General features: G+C 42.5%; 1 protein-coding gene across 5 annotated transcripts; it reads right to left on the bottom strand.

The window, feature by feature from the left end:
• Positions 1–1,044: 1,044 nt before the first annotated feature.
• Positions 1,045–20,655, bottom strand: nlrc3 (NLR family, CARD domain containing 3). Of its 5 annotated transcripts, none has more exons than XM_048990983.1 (20): positions 20,187–20,655; positions 20,044–20,101; positions 15,350–15,517; positions 14,551–14,811; positions 12,570–14,304; positions 11,491–11,577; positions 8,987–9,070; positions 8,785–8,868; positions 8,486–8,569; positions 7,338–7,421; positions 6,944–7,027; positions 6,752–6,835; positions 6,562–6,645; positions 4,548–4,631; positions 4,349–4,432; positions 3,242–3,325; positions 2,379–2,462; positions 1,990–2,073; positions 1,644–1,727; positions 1,045–1,292 (listed from the first exon to the last, which is right to left on the bottom strand). In XM_048990983.1, exons 3-20 carry the CDS (start codon positions 15,471–15,473, stop codon positions 1,202–1,204), a joined length of 3,390 nt encoding a protein of 1,129 aa, XP_048846940.1. In that variant the 5' UTR covers positions 15,474–15,517; positions 20,044–20,101; positions 20,187–20,655; the 3' UTR covers positions 1,045–1,201. The 5 variants fall into 5 exon arrangements, 4 of the variants coding, with proteins under 4 accessions (XP_048846940.1, XP_048846941.1, XP_048846939.1 ...); XM_048990984.1 differs by having other exon boundaries at positions 15,350–15,513; XM_048990982.1 differs by having other exon boundaries at positions 20,044–20,655.
• Positions 20,656–24,628: the final 3,973 nt, after the last annotated feature.

The raw sequence follows: 24,628 nt of genomic DNA, 5'->3' as shown, positions 1-24,628 counted from the left end.
TTGTTTTGGGCTAGGGGCCCCATGGGCCCCCTGCACCCCAAGGGCCCCTGGGCAGCGGCCCCGCTGGCCCGGTCCATAATCCGTCCCTGGGTACAACTGAGATGTTATTTTCTGTTTCCAAGCTAATGATCTTATGATGATATTATGAGCTGATGACACTTGGATTGGAGGGTTATCCTGAGAAATGATTCTACATGACCATGCTATAAATAAAGCTTGGATCTTTGCAGAATAATGACACACGAACAGCCTTGTTGAAAATGAGTATTTACAGGTGGTGGACAAAATAACATAAAAAAACCCTAAAAATATATTAACACCAAGGACTACGCCCAGCCTTTGCCTCCAGAAGAGCTATAGTGATCCTTCAAATCCTGTCTTGAGCTACGTATGTGGGATTCTAGATCATTGTCCAATAAGGAGCGTCCAAGTCTTAGTCATGAAGAAGGTAGAAATCTACTTTGCACTCTAGAAGATCCAATAAAAGTTCAGTCATGTTTAGCTCTGTCGTAGAAGGCCAAAGAAGACAATTGACATCCTCCTGCTTAGGGGTCCAGGTTTTGTGCTCTGTACCCCTCTTTATACCTCTTTGTGCATTGATCTTGTGTAGAAGCAATTTCCGGATGGCAGCCTGCCGTACATGTCAGGTTCGTGAGGCTCACCGGAATTCACAGTTTTTGTAGATTCGGGATCACAGGCATGTTGATTCAGTTCACCCACAATATTTAAGGTTATGTACGTGTGCAGGTTGGCCTCTGTAGATCCCAGTTAATAGTCTCTTATTGCATTGCAGACTCCCATTTCATAGTGCAGATCGGCTGATCTCTTTAATGGCCAACATAATGTTAACTGGCGTTTAAGCTAATATATCTCAGATTAGTAACTACATTATAATAATTGTGTATTCACTATTTACAGATATAATTTGAAATACTGCACTTGGAGCCAGAATGGAGCTTAATGTTACTGTGTCCGTCAACCAGTGTAGCAGGATGAAAGACGCCATGAAACTTCCCGTCTCCCCGAGACAGACTCTTCAATGTTTAGCTCTTCTGTAAAGGCGAATGTCATAAAGCCACTTCTCCTCACCCTGGGCTTGTTACCTGAGTATCTTACCCTCTGTAACTGCGCAGTGAACCCTAACTGGGCTGCCGAGAGCAGCTTGATCAGCCGTATCGCTCCTGCTGATCTGTAGGACCGTTCAGATCTTCACCACACACTCTGGAGATTTGGTCTTGATGGCGTCCGATATGACCTTAGCCCCTGAATCTCCAATGCGGTTCCCTTGGAGGCTAAAACGGGAATTAAGAGCTGGATATTAGTTGTTGGGAAGCTGTTGAATAATTATAGACAGTAGAGGCCGGCTTGGGTTTTCAATTATAAGTGCAAACCTCACATTAAAATGTATGGGCATGGTACATATATATATGTACATATATACATATATATATATATATATATATATATGGTATATAGTACATCATCCATATTACAGCAACATAAAGAGAGTAACACTGTATTTGATAAATCACAATATGTCAAGTTTTTTTCCCTGTTCGACTAAAATAACATGAATACTCCAGTATACACTACGGGAACAAGATTACCTGAACACAATTCTGAATAAGTGCCCTAAAACTCACTTGATGTAGGTGAGCTGATGGCTTCTGTTTAGGGCTGTGGCGATGAAAATGGCTCCATCCATTCCCAGTGCGTTTTCCTGCAAACTATTCCGACAAAGTCGAATAACTACTATACTTAACTTCTCATATAACTTTTTATTACAGGTTACCAACCTATTCCATTAAATAATGTCATATTGCGTAACTGGCAGTAAGTATAAGCTTCAAATCTTTCGCAATGGAAAAGGGAGCGGCACATTTATGACAGCAATAATTTATGTTTGAGAGTAGCAGTGATAGTCAGAATGAGTATGTGAGGCTAAATACAACATAATGATGAGCTAGAAAGTGAAAAACAAAAGCTCACTTCAGGACCCTCAGACTGCTGTTTGCCTTCAGTGCGTTTGCCAAAGCTTTGGCCCCATCCATTCCTATTGAGTTTCCACGCAGACTGAAATAAAACAAAAAATATATATATTTTTGTACATGATTACAAAACAGTGAAACAAATGGTAAGACACTAATAATTTTCCCTTGAGTGAAAATGTTTTATGAAAAAGTGATAAAATGGTGATTCATGGTGATATGTCCCTACACATAAAAAAATTTGGAAACATCTGTCACCCATGGCAAGATATTTACAGAATGGAAACCATAGAAACCATAACAGCTTTCAGTTTATTCCCACATTATACATAATATAACCTGTGACAGCAAGAAGGCAGGAGACCGAGGGTGCATTAGAAATGGACCTACTCCAGTGTATGCAGAGATCTGTTGGAACAAAGGGCTTCTGCCAAGGCAACGGCTCCTCTTCTGCCTACTGACACACCCTGAAGACTGGCGGGAACACACACACACACTCATAAGCTATCAGGTGAGGGCAAGAACACACACACACACTCATAAGCTATCAGGTGAGGGCAAGAACACACACACACACTCATAAGCTATCAGGTGAGGGCAAGAACACACACACTCATAAGCTATCCGGTGAGGGCAAGAACACACACACACACACTCATAAGCTATCCGGTGAGGGCAAGAACACACACACTCATAAGCTATCAGGTGAGGGCAAGAACACACACACACACTCATAAGCTATCCGGTGATGATAAGAACACACACACACACACTCTTAAGCTATCCGGTGAGGGCAAGAACACACACACACACTCATAAGCTATCCGGTGAGGGCAAGAACACACACACACACTCATAAGCTATCCGGTGAGGGCAAGAACACACACACACACTCATAAGCTATCCGGTGATGGCAAGAACACACACACACATACAGAAACATGCATGTGAAGTTGCTCCCCGGGACGCTGACTGCTAAAAACTAAACACCTAACTGTGACTATGCAAAGTCAGAAATATTAACAGGACCTTACAGGTCTACAGGAGTCATACTGTTGTGTGTGTTTCCTGCGACAGTCCGAACACACACTCTGACTGACTGGCATCTCTATCATGCCCATTTTGTATAACTGAGAGTGAGTGTGTCTCCACATCCCATCCAACATGCTCCCTTGTGCTCCACGCTGCCGGGGTTAGGAGAAGCCGTTAGAAGATGGATGGATGGACAGACGGATAGACTGAGTCATACTCACAACAGTGTTCCGAGAGCTGTGTTTGCTTGTAGGGCTTCCGCCAGCGCGATCATCCCCTCGTCACCGATGGCGTTCTCCTGAAGGCTGTAGCAGCGTGACACAAACAGACATGCTCACACACGAAGGAGCAAAGCGACACAAAGCCCCACTAAACTGCACGCCTCTTATCTGTGAGAGCAGTGTGTTTGCCAGCTCAGCAGATTTACTGGTTTCATAACAAAAGTGCATTGATAAGCGATGTTTAACATATGCGCACTTATCTTTCCCAGAAATAGTTTCTTTTTATTAAGTGTCATAATTTTTTTGACTGACTGTTCTTAGCATTTTACTTTTAATTGCCATAATAGTCACTGGCTCCCAATGGGATACTACACACAAATGTTTGGTGTTTTATGTTATTGTAGAGGTGTTACTAACTAAACAGCACACAATGACACTGCTTATCAATGAAGTTTTTAACTCAGAACAGCTTTCGTAGAACTATAATTTGTGCTTCAATGTATTTCTACTCGAAATGAATGTTTTACTTTAAACTACTGGTTGTCTCTAATATCCATCCATCCATTTTCCAAACCGCTTATCCTAGTGGGTCGTGGGGGGTCCGGAGCCTATCTCGGAAACAATGGGCACGAGGCAGAGAACAACATCATGCACACCTATGGGCAATTTAGCAACTCCAATTAGCCTCAGCATGTTTTTGGACTGCGGGGGGAAACCGGAGTACCCGGAGGAAACCCCACGACGACATGGGGAGAACATGCAAACTCCACACACATGTAACCCAGGCGGAGACTCGAACCCGGGTCCCAGAGGTGTGAGGCGACAGTGCTAACCACTGCACCACCATGCCGCCCCTGTCTCTAATATGATGTATATTTTTGAAAATAAAAGACTAAAATAATGATTTCATGTATGCAACATTAACTTTCTGCATTATTAAAAATGGCAGCAAGCATAATTTTGTATGAAATCGTGGAACCTGATTAAAATCCTATTGTGGGTTCTATAAATGTGGAAAGAATGAAATGAAACTGGTGGGTTGTGAGTGTGATCTGGGGCCCCAGTGTGCGGCTTAGCGGGTTAGACAGGAATCTCAGGTGTACGGACTCCAGAAGCTGCAGGGCCGTGTTGGTCGTCAGGGCTGCAGCCAGGGCTTGTGCAGCTGTAGACCTGATGAAGTTCCACTGAAGGCTACAGGAGGGAAGACAGACAGCCCTGAACATGAAGCTGAACCAGGACGGCAGACGTGCACCAGTCATATATGCATTAGGGTTCTTGTGCGACCCGAGAGCTCATTGTTACTTACTGAAGTGAAGTAAGGGCACAGTTGAACTGCACAGCCTTTGCAATCGCCTTCGCTCCCTCGTCGTGTAACAAGTTTGCCGTCAGACTGGTGGGTAGAACAGGGATAAAGATGGAGCAAGACAGAAGGGACTTTGTAAGCCAGCAAACCGCACTCCATACATTCATCAATACCGTGATTTTTAAGACCGTGTAGTTATTATGGGGCTGTTATTATAGCAAAATTAGTGGCAAATGTGTATGGGGAGCTGTGTGACTGTGTGCGTAATCAGATTTGTAAATGCATGAAAGATTCTGTAAATGCATACTGAGATTTGGCAATGTGTACAGGAGTCTATATACAGTATGTGTATTGGGGATCCGTGTGTAATCAGATTCTTATGAGTAATGAGATTTGCAAGTGTAGTGAGATTTGTATGTGTGTGGACAAATCTGTAAATGCGTACAGAGGTATTAATAACTAAGTATTCTGATACACATTTACAGATTCCTGTACACATTTGAAAATCTCAGTACGTATTTACAAATTCCTTTATATGTTTACAAATCTGATTATGCACACGGATTGAGATACAGTCACACAACTCTCCGCACACATTTGCAAATAATTTTGCTACAATAACAGCCCCGTAGTTATTGTCTTATTCAGTGTTTCCCAACCTGTGGGCTGCAGCCCCCTATTGGGCTCTTAGGGTATTGAAGGTGGGCCAGCACATATAGCTGTGCACTTTGGTAGGTCAATTAAAGAGAAACTTAATAGGAAGCTAAACCCGCCAAGTGGGTTAGCGTGATCGCATAATCGGAAAAGGCTGATGAAACCAATGAAGAGCAAACAAAAATTAAAATGGTAGGGGCAGTAACCCCTTCACATGGTTAGGGGGCGGCAGATCCCCAAAAATGTGAAAATTCGCAAATTAGGCAGATGAGCATGTTTACGACAAAACGTTCAAGACAGCCACCATTAATTTAATTTAATTTAATTTTCTATATAGCGCCAGATCACAACAGAACTCATTTAAGGTCGCCTTTCCTATAGAACAAGTCTATACATTGTCCGATTATTAAACAAACTAAATAGCCTTATGTTATTTTTGTCACATTGTCACGGTCGCGCGTTCACAATTCTCCTCTGCTCTCTGTATCGCGCATGGTGGAGCTCCGCCCCGAGGCGTGCGCACGGACACGTGCGCGCGCACACAGGTGAGGACACTCCCACCAGCGGACAGAGAGCGCGTGTCGAAAAATATGTCGCGTTAACCATCTGAAAAGCTGACAAAAATATCTGCGTTTTTAAACGCTCCCAGGGTGGTGAAGAACTATTACTATTTTAAGCTATCAGCTATCACTTTTAAAGCCTAACAGTTAAGGTATTTGCAGGTCAAGACAAAACATCTGCAATAGGCTGCAAGGAGACCATCTAGCAGCCTGCATGCGGATTTGAATAAATGGTCCAGACGTTTCTGACTCCCCATATCAAGGGGCTCTATGGATGTTCTTCCAGAAGCCCAGGAAGATACAGTGCACCGTTTGTGGATAATTTTCATGAAAAGAAATGTTCTGATGTTTAGTTCAGTTGTTATATTGACTGCTGACATTAAGAGAAACACATGAACACCATGAATACTGTTGGTGTGTCCCCCCCCCCTGCCCAAAGCTGGGGGAAAGGAGCAGAGCCAGCACAGAGCATAATTAATAATTTCTACTTGATTGTGGATTTGGCTGCTCAGTTAACCAGGTTACAGTTTAAGCTAAAATTAAAGTACAGTGCAGATTGTTTTCTGACTTGGAGCGAGCGGTGAGCGATTTCACTGGAAGAAAACTGATCGGAACATAATGGATGAGTGGAAATTCTCATCGCTCTGCTCACATGCTCTGGTTGTTAATAACATGTAAGGAAACCTCAGTGTACGTGTTTTTGGGCTGCAGCTAATTTTTGAATTGTGATTATGGACCGGCGAATGAAAAAGGCTGGCGAACCCTAGTCTGGTGCGTCTGGCATGGAGCAGTCAGACACTTACTCTAGATTCCTGAGTGTGCTGTTTGTCTGTAGGGCCTTAGCAATCTCTTTGGCTCCTTCCACCCCGATGGAGTTCTCACGAAGACTGAAGACCGAGAAAGGAGAGAAAAGTTCAGTTTTTCTAGAAGGAGCTGGATCGGATGGCAGGTCGATTGCATCGATGGCGGGTGTTCTTGTAGTGAGACGCTTACTTTAAATCGGCGAGTCCTCTGTTGACCATGAGAGCCTTGGTGAGGGCTGTCACTCCTTTGTTGCTGATGGAGTTACTCTGTAGGCTGTAAATACAAAGCACAAGGAAATCAGTGGAAACCTTGTGGGGTTTGTCTGAGAACGCAGGCTTCTGTGGTAACACGGGATAAGAGGATTAAAACTTGAGCACTCACTGTAAGGTGATCAGGCTGTGGTTCACCATGAGTGCCTGGGCTAGTGCTTCTGATCCCTTATCGCCAAGCTGGTTGCTGGAGAGGCTGTGGAGAGAACTTCATTTGTCACATGTATCACTTCATCTATATATCTTGCATTTATTTACATAGCAGATGCGTTTGTTCAAAGAAACACGCAAGTGAGAGTTGCGGCCACGGGCTTCATTCGAGGGCCAAACAGTGACCTCACTCTGCCGGACGTGGGGTCTAACCTTCCAGTCTACACAGCTACGTACTTCATTTTGTGAACTGCTAAATCTAATATCAGTCACATGTTTTCTAAAAATGGCGGCTATGGTTTTATCCTCCCGTGATGAAGGTACGCAGTGCGCAGAGCTGGAATGACGACACGTACCTTAATTCCCTTAGAACCTGGTTTTTCTGCAGCGCCCCCGCAAGACTCCTGGCTCCTTCTGAACCGATGGAGTTCTTCTGCAAGCTGGACACATATTGAAAAATGTGTGTGTGTTTGTGTGTGTCTATATAAAATATAAATTCTCTGCCTGTATTATTAGCTTTTTGATCCTTGTAACGATCACACACAGACTGTAGCAGTGCGCAGACAATATTAACTGGAGCGCCGAAGAGTGTTACTGTGTGGAAGAATGGAGGAAAACTCTGACGGGGAGGAGCAAAAGGGAAAGAAAAGTGGCAAGAAAGGGCAGAAAATGTTAAACGTTTAAGGACGTTTCACATTGAGATTGGAAGAAAATATTGCACAATGTAAACATTGTAAAACCGAAGATATCTCAAGATAAAATTGCTCCCTCATACTTGGACAAAATACTAATTTATTCTGTCCGCTCAATTAATCGTAAAAACAATCAATAGAACACTCAATTATAAAAAGAGTGAAACTATATATATATACACACATACACACACTATAGTGACTGTAGGTCTATACAGTGATCTATATAGCGCCTATTGTAGAAGGTACATTCCAGACCCATCAGCGATAGGTGAAAATCCGCGATATAGAAAGACCATATAAATAAACATTTTTGGTATAGTTTAAGCCTTAAAATACTCCTCCCACATGCTTTAAACACATGTAAACTTATTAAAATACACTTTGTAAACACACATTATATGTGGATGTCGGGCTAAGGATGTGAATAACAATAATAATAATATGTAATGTATGTGTAATGTGTATATATATGTATGTATATATATAGATAGATATAAATATAGATATATAGATATATATACACACACACACATTGCAGAGAACTGTGATGTGCTGTGGAAAAATCCGCGATATAGTGGGGACATGAAAGCTGAACCGCGATATAGCGGGATCACTGTAGTACCTTATTACCCAGATTTATATCTTAATTTTTTCATTGGTGTGACCTCAGCAGGTCTTTATGGAATTATTAGAATTATTTGGGGTCAATTGAAGCGTATCACCCACAGCCTTCAGGACTGATCCTGCCGCTGGGGAATGTTCTACAGCTTTGTAGGCAGGTTGCTGGATAGATGTCATGCACCACTTACTGAAGTGTTGTAAGCTTGCGGTTGCAGGACAGCACCTCCGCCATGGCTTTGGCCCCCTCATCCTCGATGACGTTGTTCTGTAGGCTGAAATAAGAAGCATTTCATATTCCTGAAGACCACGGGCAACGCAGAACATGTGCAGACATCTGCCATTGAAAAACATCACAATCGTAGAAAACTAGGCATTTCAGTATTGCTGTAAGGGTGTAGTTGTCATTTATAATACTAAATATCGACAAGGAAAATAAAAAATGCGATTGGGTGGAGAATGCAGCATGTGCCCAGCAGGGGTCACTCACCTGACTGACACCAGGACCTGGTTGTTTTTCAGGGCTTCTGCAAGAGACTTTGCTCCTTTGGGGCCAATGTTGTTGCTGCGAAGACTAAAGTCAACAGCAGCGCCTTAACCTCTGCTTCAGTGACTGCCTCTCAATATGCACTCCACCGCTAAACACCTCCAGAGGAATCGCAAAGGCAGGAAAAAGAGAGTTCTTTACTCACTCGAGAGACGTCAGGCTTCTGTTCACCAGCAGGGATCTGCTAATGGCCTTGGTCCCCTTGTTACTCACAGCGTTTTCTGCTAGGCTACAGAGAAAGTCACATGCATACAAATGGTCAGACGCTATTATAGATACGTGACTGTTGGGTTCCGTCCTTTTTCTAACCAGGATTTTTTAGTAAAATTATTTCTCACCAAGATGAAGGAAAGCATAATCTCACTTGGATCATTGAAGTCAGGATGTCACAAAGCCCCTTATCGTGGAGAAATGGTTTCTGTTTTGGACTACAAATAATTCCCTGTTACTGTAGGTTTGACCTTTGACCCTTGATATTTTTGGATGACCTCCAAAGTTTTATCCTTATATTTTAAGCATTTCTTTGTACTATGTACTATACTTTAGCACTTATTTTAAAATCTGTGTTTCTGTCTCCAGCGTTGTCAGCATTATTATAGTTACAGTAATGCCCCTAACACATATACGAGGGTTCGGGGGGGGGGGGAAGGTCTGGCGAATATAAAAATTTGCAAATAATACTTGGCCCCCCGCCCATAACATTCTGCCAACCTGAATGATAACATCGAAAGTCTATTTATTACCGATCTCTGAACAAACAGTACTGTACTGTACACTTTGCATGTCAAATTACTTTTTTCATTTCCTTTCTAGACATTTCTATACAATTTACAAACCTAATTTAAAATCTAAATTATCCCTGTGAATGTACAAAGGTACTACTGTGTGCACTGGGAGCACTAAGTTTTTGACCCATTATTAAAAATGCAAAATTAAAGGCACTGAAAGGTGTAAAAGTTACTGCCAGCTAAGACTGGTTAGCGAGACAAAGATGTGTGGCGTAGCCAAGCCAAGATTTTTAATATCAAAGATACAGTATCCAGGCCTGTGTGACACTAATATTTATATAAGATTTTATGTGATTCGAATTATTTCCAGTATTGTCTTTGGCGTATTCATCATTAGCGAGTTTCTGCGAACTTTCAGCAAGTTCCAAAAACGTTCCTGTTTAATTGTTCATCAACACCATTGAATGTCAAGTTCATCGAATGTGAAGGCGTTACTGTTTTATTTTTTATAAAATCAATAAATAAAATCAAGAATTGGCACTCTAATTTTTCCAGTGCGTAAAAAGTTTAATGATCACAGAGCAACTCACTTTATCCCCTAGAGCTACTTCAAAATGTAATGAGTCATGCATTCTGAAAAGCCTCTCTGCAAGGCATTGTACTGAGCTGTTACTGTTACACTTGTGGTCGTCCAGTTAGCTTTAATGATTCTGGCCAGTCACCTCTGACCTCCTGCATTAACTGGGTATTTTTACCCACAGAATTGCTGCTAGTATGTTTCCGTTTATTTATTGTTTTTGGGACGCTGCAACTAACCATATCTGGCACCAACAACAACACCATATTTGAAGTCACATAGATAATGCATCTTAGCCATGCTGAACATCTTGGCCGTGAATGTGTGCAGTGTGCATTCGTTCACACAGTCCGGAGGAGCAGGCTGTCCGTGTTAATATGCAAGTGTACTGAGTGTAGATATGCTATAAGACGAGAGGATTCTTCAGTTTTACATTTGAGGGGAAAGATATAGGAACTGTTGTGATTGCTTACTATAGGACACTAAATGAAGATAATGGAGTGTATTCATAAAGAGATATTACACCATTCTATACCAAATCAATCAATCACTTTTATTGACACTGGTACAGTACATGTGAGTGAAATTCTTATGTGCGAGCTTCACAAGCAGTAATGGTGTACAAAATATACAAATACAAAATATAAGAATAAATATGCACATGAATAAATAAGCACATAAATGTACAAAATATGAGTACAAAATATATATGTGTGTGTGTGTGTGTGTATATATATATGTGTGTGGTTGTGATTATGTTTATATTACATTGTGAGGACCAAATGTTCCCCACAATGTGATAAAAACCTGTTATTTCATGTCCCCACAAAAATCTGTGAATGCAATCAAAAAAAATGTTTTGTTTGTTTACTTATGGTTAAGGTTAGGGCTGGGTAAAGTTTAAGACTGTCATACTGGGATTATGGTTTTCCCCATAGAAATGAATGGAGAGTCCCCACAAAGATTTTATAACAAACCTGTGATGTGTGTGTGTGTGTGTGTGTGTGTACGGAATGTCCGTAGATGAATGTTGTGCAGTTACGTGCGGTACGGAGAGCATAAAATGTTCGAAGCGTCGAAAAGTGCCAGGGAAGTGGCTATGAAGTACTGTAGAATCTGTAGGAAATTTAGAAATTCATGTTAAAATCACAAATGCATTTGCATTTGGAATTAACTGATGGAAATCAGAAATGAGTGAGACGGTACAGTGGGAGTGTCTGTGTCATCCACTGTCACTGCTGATGAAAGAAACCTGCTAAGAATTCCAATAACTTACGCTGCTGTTATCTGCTGTAGCAAAGGGCCCCATGGTCAGAAAGGCAGCCCCCCCAAAGAAAGCCTCACCTGATTCTCTGCAGGTGACAGTCCTTTGCACTTAGCAAGCTCCCGAGTAACTCCATGACATCATCTTTAAAATGGTTGTTTTCAAGTCTAAAATACAAATAAGAACAATTAAAGATGAAACCATTTTATAGTAGGAAGAGAGTTTTATAGCAAGAGAAAAAGAATGATATTGTTTATCCATCCATCTTTCGCAGTGTTTATCCTGTGAAGGACTACAGTGGGTCTGGGGCAGGAGTGAAGGTGGATAGAGCAGCAGGCAGGGTGATGCCTGGATGGGACGGCGGCTCATCTCAGAGCACATGCACATACCCACACAAACAGATACACACAGACACACACACACACACAGATACACACAGACACACACACACACACAGATACACAAACACACACACAGAGACAGACAGATACACACAGACAGACACACACAGAGACAGACAGACACACAAACAGATACACACAGACACACACACACACCCACCCACAGATACACAAACACACACAGAGAGACAGACAGACACACACAGAGACAGACAGACACACACAGAGACAGACACATGCACACAAAGCAATGCTTTACGGAAAAGAAATGTTATTCCAAATAGCTGTGGTCCTCCTCACAAAAGTTTATAAATAAATGAGTAACATTTTACTTGATGGGGCACGAATACTTATTAATAACTCAGTTACCACTGAAGAACAAATCACAAACAAAAATAGCAGCTACTTGAGACAAAAGGTGTGACACAATTCATTAATGATCAACAAATATGAGATCAGTATTTCACTTGCGTTAATCATGACTTGTTCCTTCAGTAGTTCCTTTGTTAGTTTATTCAGTAGTTCACAAAGGATTAACAGTCATAGTAACAAATATAGTAATTGCTTGAGATAAAACATGTCTCATGATTCGTTTAAGAGGAAAGAATGGGAGATCAGTATATGACTAGGCCTCAGTTTGTAGTTAATTCATACATAAGTAATAGCATTAGCAACAGTCCATTATTTATGTCCCTCAAATAAACGTAATTTCCCTGCAGATAAATTTCAGTATGACTGCGCTGAAGCATCGATCTTACCTGAGATTGCTGCAGAACAGCAGCTGCGGCAACAGACTCTTAACAACAGAGTAATTAAGGCAGCCAGAAAGGTTGGTTTCTTCGGCGCACTCCTCGGACATCTGCAGGAGGTAGGCGAGGATGGAGCAGGTGCTGGCCGTCAGCTTCCCTGCCAGGCTGCCCGTGCGGAGACCCTCCTCCACGTTGCGTGTTAACTCTGTGTGTTGAAGCTCCTGCAGGCAGTGCACCACGTTGACGGCCCAGAGAGACACCGTGCTACCGCAGCTAAGCAGGCCCTGTAGAAAGGTTATGGCTGGGGCTCGGTAGGCGTTGTTTTCCTCTTTGGCCAGAAGTTGCAGCCCAGACAGAGGCTTAGCTACTAGCGGCGACAGCATGCCTGACAGAAATCGCACAAACATATCCAACTGCCCGTACTCTGACTGCTGCGAGCGCTGCAGGGCACTTTTGAAGTGATTATTGAAGCCAATCTTCGGCCAGGACATGCCGCTCTCTGTGAAGAGGTCAAAAATAGCTCGCTTGGAGGCCGTGTAGTAGAAAGTAGCTGACAGAAACTCCTGCATGGTCAGATGTGTGAAGTTGTAGGCGGTGCAAGTAACGGACTCCTCTTTGATTAAGAGGCGGCTGCAGAGGTGGCTCTGAAGGGAGGGCAGGTCAATGCCGTAAGCCTTCATGTCTTGTTCGTAGAAGGTGTACTTGCGCTTGATTAGCCCATAGAACGCCAACTTCCCCAGACTCCCGATTAGCCGCCGACTGCTTCCGTAGCTCTGCTCTATTTTCTCTCTCTCCTTTGATTCTCCCTCCACAATCATCTTAAGAAAGTAAGAGTACAGCTCAGTCCATGTCCTAGGCAGGCACTCCTGCATCTCACCTTTTATGAGGAAAGCAAGGGTGGAGCCAACAATCCAACATACACAAGGAACATAGCACATAACTAGAAAGATCTTGTTTGCTTTGATGTGGCACCATATCTGGTCAGCTAGACTTCCGTCCTGGAACATGTGAAGAAGAAACTTTTGTATGTCTTTGTGTTTGAGCCCTGGTATCTCAGTCATTCTGTCCACAAGCCCTCCAGGTATCTGAGCTGCAACATTCGGCCTGGATGTCAACCAGATAGAAGCTTCAGGGAAAATGTTCCCGCGAATTATGTTAGTTATCAGATTATCAACTGGGACGTCTTTTTTGGGGTCCGTGCAAGACAGTGCCTCAGAGAAATCCAGTGAACACTTGAACTCATCTAGTCCATCAAAGACCATCAAGACCCTAGTTGTGTCGTTGAAGACGTAACTCATATCTGTCACATGGGGGTAGAACAGCTTAACCAGGCGTTCAGCTGATAGTTTCTCATATGTGTTCAGCTCCCAGAAACTGAAGAGAAAGACAAAAGTCACATCATGGTAGATCTTTCCCGAGTTCCACAGTTGGAGAAACTGGCGTACCAAGGTGGTCTTTCCAATACCAGCCACCCCGACCGTGAGCAAGATGCGCGGGGGCATGCTGACCCGTGTGAGAGGGTTCAGCAGCTTGTCCAGGCACAGCTGCCTGGCATTGTGCCTCCAGCTGCCTTTGGTGACCTCAGTCTGCAGGACGTCATGCTCCTTCTGCTGTAGGTCTGTCAGTCCCTCAACCAGCAGTAAGTTGGAGAACCTGTCTGCGGCCCAGCTCTCCGACAGCAGGCCTGGGCTCCAGCCACCAGAGCGGCTCTGCAAAGCTTCTCCATGCTTCTGCATTATTGGTTCTACACTCGAGCAGAAAAATAGACAGAAATCGCATGAAGATGATTCTTCTTTAACAAACAGGATTATTCTTCTGAGATTATAGGGTACTTTAACAATGCTGCTAAGATACATAGCAGTTCAACTGTGGCCCTATGATCCTATGGAGAACCAAAACATTTCTGACAAAAGCTTTCTTTCTTTAGAAACTACACAGCAAATGACTAGAATTTTAAAATCACAGCCAGAACAGTTTGCCGGTTGCTTACCTTGCAGTGTAATTAGTTCATAGAGCTGGCTATCCGTGTTTTCGATGAACTCCTGCAGCATGTCCGAGCCCTGGGGGCCTCTACTGGCCAAGATGTCGATGACAGCACACAGCTTCTCCTGCAGCTGCCCCACAGACTGAAGCTGCGAGACCTCGTCCTGAGTCAGCAAGGCCAGTTTCTGCATGTGCACCACAAGGCTCTCCAGCAATGGACCGGAGACTGAATGCATCAGCTGCTTCCGATGCTTGTGTATCCAGAGCTCTGAGGCGACACACAGTGCATTTCATCGGTGAAAGCAGCTAAGATCAGGTTTGTTTTTATTGTCATTTATAAAGATAATGTCTTTCAAAATGTTTACACCACAGAAATGAGTGAATGATCTTATACAAAAAAAGCATTGTGAACCTTTATGACTGCTGATTTTTGTGTGTGTATGTGTGTGTGCGTGTGTGTATGTGTCCCTGAATGCATGTGGGTGTGTGTATGCGTGTGTGTGTGTACATGTGTGTGCGTGTCTGTTTGTGTACTGTATGTGTGTGTATCTGTGTGTGCGTATGTGTGTGTGTGTGTATGCGTGTGTGTGTGTATGTGTCCACTTGCGTATGTGTGCGTGTGTGTGTATGTGTCCACTTGCGTATGTGTGTTTGTGTATGTGTATGTGTTCGTGTGTGTGTGGGCACAGAGGCTATCCTATGTAGCACCGGGCAGAGGGACACCCTAGACATTAGCACACACACACACACACACACACACACACAGACAGACAGACAGGAATTCAGATTTTGAAATGCTTGTTTACCCTCCATTTTCATCTTAGTGCGCAGACAGCAGCTCTCAGGCTGCAGGTCTATGTAACAGTCCTCCTCCCATGGTATCCTCTTCCTGCCGTCTGGAACAAAATCTTTCAGAACGTCTCCCGCCATCAAAGCCTATCTCAGACTCTCCCAGGCAGTCCTTTGGCACCTTTCTTAACAACAATAGTGGAAATTTAGTGGCTGATAGTCTACAAAGCATCTCAGAATTTATTAATGATAGTTATATAAATATATATTTAACATACCGATAAGCTCGCTAATGCCAGTGATTCCATTTTGGAGCAGCATGTTAATGTATGTTAGCATATTAATGTATGTTAGCATGGTAATGTATGTTAGCATCTTAATGTCGATACAGTAAAGGGCTTACACCATATTCTACGCCAACTTATATCCGGATATCTGCTGTTTTAAGCTCAGTTTAAGCTTAAACTCTTGTGATAATTAGCTACCAACTGCACCTCCTACCAATGGCAGCTATCTGTGCCACTCCATCCAGAAATTGCATTATAACAATGTTTTCCAACCCAGTCCGCAAAGACATGCCGACAGTCCATGTTTTTGCTTCCTCCCAGCTCTCGTTAGAGATAAAAAAATGTGGACTGCATGGCAGGGAGCTGGGAGGGAGCAAAAACATGGACTATCTGCAGGTTCTTGAGCACCAGGTTGGGAAACAATGTATTATAGGTATACCGGATGCATATCACCAACCACAATTAAAATTACATTTGTCACTGTTTCCACTTGCAGCCATACAGACCTGAACTGTCTTGCATTTTCCCCAGTCCCATCCATTCCCCACTCTAAATTAGTAAATAACATTGTTTAGCTGAGAATTTTATCCAAAGCACTCTACAATTGAGAAAGCAGGGGTAAATAATCACTGAAGCTACAGGGGGTTAGGGGTCTTAACAGCGAAGACACTCTGCTGGCCCTTGGATTTGAACCCACGACCTTCAGATGCAGAGCTGTATACAGATCCCTTAGTGGTATGCACATGAGAGACTTTTATAACATTATTTGTTATAATGTTGTTGATCCCACACATGGTATGAGGTAACCCAGGTGTAACACTGCAGCGCTAGCCACTGCACTACCCTGCCACTATGCCAGTCCCCATGATGTAGTCATATGAGAAATTATCCTCTTAGTTTAAATGCGAACTTGAAAAATTAAAATTCCTTTTCTCAAACACAACACTATTATTAATTAAGCACTATTATAACAGCCTGTCTTATAAAAGCTGGAAAATGTTAGCACCTTTCAGCTCGTGTCAAAGCCACCTCAGATTCTCACATCTCAAAACCACAGCATGCAAGATTTTACAAATTCACGTACATGTCACCCAGTGCAGATATTCAGCGTCTAGCTAGTGTGGATGTGGTCTCGGTATGATGTAGTGCGTGCTTTCCTCTCCAGCAGTGCTCTACATACTGCAGCCCGGCAGCGCAGAGTGAGCTCCTGTCTCCTGGCTTCACATGAAAATAATCCCTATTTTAAATACAGCACTGAGAATGTGATTTATTTCTAACTTTTTTGACCCCTCAGTGTGCAGTGGCTGTTTTATCTGAGTTTGCCCTAACCAAGTCTCAGATTTCATGACTACATGTCTACGTAGACCCTTCTGGATATGAAAACTTCTGCTTTTATATAGATTAATCTTGAGATAGCAATGCTTCTATGACCAGAACAACGTCAGCTGCAGAGTTACCGATTCAAATATTACAGTACATTTATGGTAACTTTTTTTTTTACTGACATTTATGAATATTGTCGAAATAATACTATAGTCACTGTTTGCACAAGTACACATAGATTCTTTATTTTTCTCATATTCTATCCTGCTTGAGACATGCTTAGGTGAGAGTGACTAGTCTGCACACACCTATGGAAAATAATTCATTTTTCAACAAAAATAGCGAGTCTAAGCACACCACGTAGTTATGTAGTATTATAACTTCATGAACAAGCGCAGACATGGAGTGCTGTGGCTGATGAATCGGCCCCCAAAATGGCCTGACCAAAACCCTACAGAGCTGGTCTGCGATGAGTTGGATTGAAGAGTAAGAGCAAGGTAGCCACCTTCTGCTCTTGTGGAAGCTCCCTCTGGGATACCGAGAGGGTTTCCAGGCGGCTACATCGCTAGCTGGCTGGAAGAATGCTAAGAATTTGCAATGCTGTCATCGAAGCATAAGGGGGCTATTTTGAGTAGTCTAAAAGTTGAGAAAATTTTGAGGATGTCGAATATTTTTCATCATCGCCCGTGAAGCCTTTTACTATGAGGTGAATATCAGCTAAAATAGAGAAAACGGTTTAGAGGCCGGTGTTTCCAGACATTTGACTACTACTGTATTGAGTTATCTGCTTGTTTGTTAGTTAATCTATCTATCTATATTAGTTTGTTAGTTAGTTTGTTAGTTAGTTTAAAGCACATTGATAGACTGCAGTACAAATTATATTGTATTAGCCAATGTTTTTAACTTGTCTGTCGACGGAGCCGCGAGAAAAGCACTTACACTTTCCATTTTACAAATCCCGAAGATGGAAATACAGCCCATCCGTTACCCTTTATTCTCTCCAATGCAATTCAGAAATGTTCTGCCACTTTACAAAAACAAATCAAATCCAAACAACCAATAATAACCAGACTAACCCCCAAACCAGCACTCAATATGCCTCACAAAACCAAGGTTGCCCCAACATGCAAAAGCAACAAATAAACAGAAAAAAACCAAAACTTTTAAATGGTCTCACCTAAGGCAGGGTGTTCACATTGCTCCGGGACTATCCAATTCCCAAGTTTTCCCATTCATTGCAATGGGAGTGACCAAATCGTATAACAATGACTTGATATTTCAAATCAAAGGTTGATGTCTTTCTAATCAAAGGCCCTGATCACTTGTTAAAATTGCCATTATTATTTTGGGAATATCATTTGTAACTATGTATTGAAAATGCATATTTAACTTTGGATTTATGTTTGATTTAATGTATATCAGTTGATTGAATAGTTAAACTGCGCTAAAAAGAGAATATATTATGACCTATCATTAACACTTGTGGAGTTAGATTTAACATTGAATTGTGTAACTAAAAATATGTCCTTAAATCTGCCGTTGTTTGTCTTTCCTTATGAAATTGGTTTCACTTATATAAACAAGGTCATCAACAAGTGATTTTCTGCAATTCATTTCTGAAATAGTCTCTCAAAAATAAGTCTCAGAAAACTTTTGGGAAGCTCAGTCAGACCCAAAGAGCTGAGCAGATAATGTCCTGAGATTATGTTTTGTCTTATTTTATATGAAAATATACAGTAAAATGTATTATTTGTTACTGCTCCAATGTCAGTGGAAAATAAAAACTAGACCAGCAGAATATACACCCCCAGTATTTTATTTAGATTCATTCATTGCTATCAAGCTAGACACTGGAAATTCAGGACAACCTTATAGGTCACCTTTTAGTGTCTTTTCAGCAGTCCCCAATTCAGCACTTTGTTCAACGCTTCCAGTCTATAATTTGCATATAATGTGGTAAAATCTATTTCTGCATAAATTGGTATTGTATAATACTGCTATCACTGAGTCTGCTACTACTGAGTCTACTATTACTACTGCTATCACTGAGTTTGCTATCACTGAGTTTGCTATCACTACTGCGATCACTGAGTCTGCTATTACTACTGCTATCACTGGGTCTGCTATCACTGAGTCTGCTACTTCTGAATCTGCTATCACTACTGCTTTCACTAAGTCTGCTATCACTACTGCTGTCACTGAGTCTGCTATTACTACTGCTATCACTGGGTCTGCTAACCCTTAGTCTGCTACTTCTGAATCTGCTATCACTGAGTCTGCTACTTCCGAAACTGCTATCACTACTGCTATCACTGAGTTTGCTATCACTACTGCTATCACCGAGTCTGCTATCACTGAGTCTGCTACTTCCAAATCTGCTATCACTACTGTTATCACTGAGTCTGCTATCACTACTGCTGTCACTGAGTCTGATATCACTACTGCTATCACTGAGTCTGCTATTGCTGAGTCTGCTATCACTACTGTTATCACTGAATCTATTACTACTGCTATCACTGAGCTTGCTATCACTGAGTCTGCTACTACTGAGTCTGCTATCACTACTGCTATCACTGAGTCTGCTACTACTGAGTCTACTATCACTACTGCTATCACTGAGTCCACTATCACTGAGTCTGCTACTTCTGAATCTGCTATCACTACCGCTATCACAGAGTCTGCTATCACTACTGCTATTACTGAGTCAAGGGAATACTAACAAATGAAAACACCCTTCTACTGGTCATATAGACTTTCTCCCTGTTTTCAGTGCTCACCAGCCGTTATTATGACCAAATGCACCCATTAGTCATTTATCTGATCATATGCGTGTGATTCAGAGGTATAACAGAATCATCAATGAGAAACACATAGTCTGCAAAGACAGCTGTATGAATTTACATGTCGATACTTATCTTCCCGCTTCCAAGAACGTTTCTGTATACGTCTCTTACCAACTTAATGTCAACTCGACTCTGTTCAATTGTACGGCATCCATCTATATGAAGCGGACATCATTCTACAGACAGAATTCCATGCTGTAATGGACTCCAGAATGTATCAATCACCTACACACCTTGCAATAGAAAGCTGTAACTCACCCAGATGAACAACAGAGTCATGTTGACCAATCCAGTGGATGACATATGGAGCAGTTTCCTGTTACATATTCAGAGATAATAAAAAGTTTGACTGTTTTATTTCCTTCGAAACAGTTTAATAAACTGTTTTCTGAAAGACTAACCTCTTTCAATGTCTCCCTCTGACACTAGGAAGAGCACCAGTCTATGTTTTGCCTAGATGCAGACCGTAGGAAAGCGTGGCCCACAACGCACAGGCTGCTTCTGTTGCTGAAGCTAAGCCAAAACCTTAGAAAAGGAAAGAACCTTTTTTGAAAGACGGCTCTGCTCCACTCATGCTTCAAAAAGCTACACCTCTTCCTGTGCTTTGGCTGTCTCTCTCTCTTCCTGTGCTGCAGTCCACAGCTTTCAGCTAAAAATGCGCTGCATTTTACCATGTGCTTGCGCAAGCTTATCTTACCCAGAATTTACAGTATGAATGAGTACATGTGCATAAATGTTTGGAAGAAATGATCACCCCAGAACTAGCGCATATTAAACGATCATACTTCCAAACACTTGCAAATGTAACAGAAAGCAAAAACGAAACATCAACAGAGTAGCATATAAAGTACACTGTGAGTAGGTACATAGGACTGCTGTGTCTATGGCAGGAAACAGGAAGTGAATTCACCTCACTCTGAGACAAATGAGCTCCCATGTCTGCTTTATGCAAAGTACGAATCAAGAAACATCAAACTGAATCAATCTGCCTGAGTAAAAGTCAGCAGTAGGTTCAATGGCCAAATACAGACTGTTGATTCTGCTAAATGTAGCCAGTTGAAAAGTAGTCATCTTTTTGTCACTTTTTGTATTTGTTACACAAGAGCACATTACATCTACAGATAGATCTAAGATTGAATCTTAGCCAATGGCATTAGAGCTGTGTAGTAACAGTGCTATGCGCCATGTTGCCACACAGGAAAACATGCGTGTTTAAATGTTAATCATCCTGATTTTCCCACCAGAGTCGCAGAGGCAGCATGACGAGTCTTTGTTCATTGACAGAAAGTCCAGCTCATTCTTGGGCATCCCGAGATACAGCCCCTCCAGCTTGTGAAGGGTCTCCCCTGGGGATTCCCTGGGGGCTGTGCTGAATGGCCTGGGCCTGGAATAGCCTCTCGAGATACAGCCCCTCCAGCTTGTGAAGGGTCTCCCCTGGGGGCTCCCTGAGGATTGTGACAAACGGACTGGGCCTGTAGCAGCATCCCGGGAGCTTTCAAGATCCTTATAAAAAGCCAAAAACAGCTCAGCTGATTCCTCTTTATTTAGGTCCATCCAGGGAGGTTTTCTACAAAACAGGATTTCCTGCTTAGTCAGGATAAATTTTTGAATACAAGGCAGTCTGAGCTAGATGCGCTTTACCTTCCTTCACTTAGATTTAGCTCAGACTACCTTAAATCCGACAAATTACCGGGCGGAGTGAGAAATCCTTGTTGGTGAAACCCAAGCTCAGCACCATGGCACGGACAGTGAGCGGAGTCTCCCTGTGGAGGAACCTCATTTGGGTCACTTGTATCTGTAACCTTATTCCTTCCGTCGTTACACACAGCACATCAACATGGGTAAGGAGAGACAAATCGAGAACAAGCAAAATGGCAAGTGTCACATCCCCTCTTCCCACCTATGAACAAGATCCGTCTCCATAGAATTCTTCTTGCAAGTTTGGTCCTTCTGGGTCACTTTATAGGTAATTTGCTATTAATTTTCCTGCAATTACAATTAGCTATGGAGCTCAATGAAGTGAAGTGTGCAAAAATAAATAAACAAACGTACAAAAATATCGCATATTACATTCAAAGATAGGGGGTGGCATGGTGGTGCAGTGGTTAGCACCTCTGGAACCAGGGTTCGAGTCTCCTCCTGGGTTACATGTGTGTGGAGCTGAAGTGTACTTAATATATTATAACATATTATAAAATATTATAAAACCTGGAAAAAAGTAATTCCGTGATATAACACCATCACCATACATAAACTGAAAAATGCCATGATAATAATTTTAGGTGAAAAAGTCTCCCCCAGCCCCGTAATTGGAAGGTCAGTGGATCAGATCCTGTGTCCATCTATGTGATGATACGGATGTTGGCCTCTGAACCGGCAAAGGTCCCAGGAGAATGTCTGCTCTCGTTCTTTGCTCTAACCTGTGTCTAAGTGGCTCGTGGGAGATTAACATACATGAAAACTAACCAAGCCCAGCATACTTATACAAATGGTTTGGGATTCATGGACAAAATTAGATTTTTATTTACTTTTACATTTTATTTAATGTTTATGATATCTTTTGGGTTGTGACCTTTAAATATGTTTCTGCAAAAGTACGTTATCAGCCTGTTCCCGGTGTTCCTGGTGAGTGGTGAGCATGAGCAGTCCACAGAGATGTTTGTGTTGGGGGGTATTTTCATAACCTTGGCGTTATTTCTATGGCTCTTTATTTGCCCCATGATAAAGAATCCTGTAAACCTGCTGTTGCAGTCATGTGTCACCTGTTGCTATTTCAGCACTTTGTCAGCAGGTGGCCCCGCAACACAAATACACAAGATCGCCTTTCTTCACTGACGTAGTAAAGGTGGCTAGCGTCAGTAATCCAATAATCAAGGTAGTTTACTGATTGAAACCTTCACAACCATTATGTCAGAAAGGCAGCTAATGAGGCCACTGGTATTTTAATGATAGATTTAAATTATATGAAAACATGATGTGCTGTTGACAGCCATGCCCAGGCAATCCCAGTGACATTCCAGTTCAGAGTTTCCTGACCCTGATGAAAAACAGCATGAAGAACAGTTGGGAGCTTCTGGGCATTTTCCATTTTCCATCAGCATTTTAGGATCATAATTTATTAGGCATTTATACTGCAGAATCGAGTGCATGGAAAGAGTTTGGGGAGAGACACACCAAGATAACAGGGGGTGACCCAAACCATTCAACACATCAGGACAGGGAGGTGAAATCTCCTTCAGGCTGACTCACCCTGTCGTGTGGTGGAAGGAACACACTGTAGAACTCCGTGACCCAGAGGTGATGCCCTCTCACCAGGGGGCGCTACTGGAAGCTGCTGGTGCATGAGAGTCTCTAACAGCAGCTGAAGGGGCTGCACTGGCCAGAGGCCTCTGCAGGAGGCTACAGGGGCGGATCCATCTGGAGATTGTATGCTGCTTGCTTGATATGACCTCTGAATTATAAAGCAAGAGTGGTGGTCCCTACTTTAAAAAAAACTGGCACCAGAAGCTGTATCTGTATTGCAGTGTCACACTGCTCAGCTTCCATGGCAAAGAGCACTGGAAAGGAAGCTGTATGTGTATAAGAGTGTCACACTGCTCATCTTCAATGGCAAAGAGCACTGGACAGGAAGCTGTGTGTGTATTGGAATGTCACACTGCTCAGCTTCCATGGCAAAGAGCACTGGACAGGAAGCTGTATGTGTATAAGAGTGTCACACTGCTCAGCTTCCATGGCAAAGAGCACTGGACAGGAAGCTGTATGTGTATAAGAGTGTCACACTGCTCAGCTTCCATGGCAAAGAGCACTGGACAGGAAGCTGCCCGAAAGCTGACCCTTGTACTGAGAAGGAACTGACTAACAGTGGCCAGCTGATGTCCCACACACAGATGTGTGAGGGCTTGTGGGAATATGCTAACACAGACCACATGTTTTATGCAAGAAACAGGAAAGACAAGCATCCAGGAACGCCTCATGTCCTCACACACTCCTGACCTCTGTACAATGACCAGTGCAAGCGATCCCTCCCCCGCCCAGTTCTGAGACTCCATTCCATTATCCTCCCTCTGCCACTGAGGACAAACCAGTGATGAAAACATGCACTACACTGACAGCACTTTCTAATTTTCTTTCTATTATCAAATTTCCTCTATTACAACTTCTGATTCTCTTTCTTAGTGTCTCATTTCCTATTTCTCTCTTCCTCTCCTCTTTTTCTTCCTTTTTTCGTTTCCTTTTCCTTTCCTCTGGTAAGCATTTCCCTTCTGATGAGTATTATCCCTCTGATGAGTATTTCCCTTCTGATGAGTATTTCTATTCTGTTGAGTATTATTCCTCTGGTAAGCATTTCCCTTCTGTTGACTATTATCCCTCTGATGAGTATTTTCTATCTGATGAGTATTATCCCTCTGATGAGTATTTTCTATCTGATGAGTATTATCCCTCTGATGAGTATTTTCTATCTGATGAGTATTATCCCTCTGATGAGTATTTTCTATCTGATGAGTATTACCCTTCTAGCAGAGCTTGACACTTCGTGTAGCATCCGGCTGCTGAAATCTTACCCTGTGTGTCATGTCCATAGTGGTGAGGAGGAGTATAAACCCCAGACGCAGCCTTTGCGCAGGGACACCCCCAAAGGGGACTTCATTAAGGGAACTACAGAGGGGAGCAGGTCCTTACGTGGACCAGCACGCAGCTCATACTCACAACATGCCACAGTTTCAGAATTAGGGAACTCAGGATGGAGCACTTATAAACACTGCTAATGAGGATTCACGAGGGGCAGGTGGGGGCCATAACAATAAACGCATATCAAGGCATGAGAAACAACTGGGATAGATGC

Source organism: Brienomyrus brachyistius, chromosome 22, assembly GCF_023856365.1.
Source record: "Brienomyrus brachyistius isolate T26 chromosome 22, BBRACH_0.4, whole genome shotgun sequence".
Classification (NCBI taxonomy): Eukaryota; Metazoa; Chordata; class Actinopteri; order Osteoglossiformes; family Mormyridae; genus Brienomyrus; species Brienomyrus brachyistius.
This window is presented reverse-complemented; position numbering and strand designations above follow the sequence as displayed.

What these genes read in the sequence shown, in the direction of transcription:
- nlrc3 (XM_048990982.1), bottom strand. Translation starts at nt 15,473, where the DNA reads ATGGCGGGAGACGTTCTGAAAGATTTTGTTCCAGACGGCAGGAAGAGG. An exon ending in AGAAGCCTGACGTCTCTCGA is followed by an intron (nt 8,869 to 8,986) that starts GTGAGTAAAGAA and finishes TGTTGACTTTAG; the next exon opens with TCTTCGCAGCAACAACATTG. An exon ending in AGATCTCTGCATACACTGGA is followed by an intron (nt 2,074 to 2,378) that starts GTAGGTCCATTT and finishes GTTTTATTTCAG; the next exon opens with TCTGCGTGGAAACTCAATAG.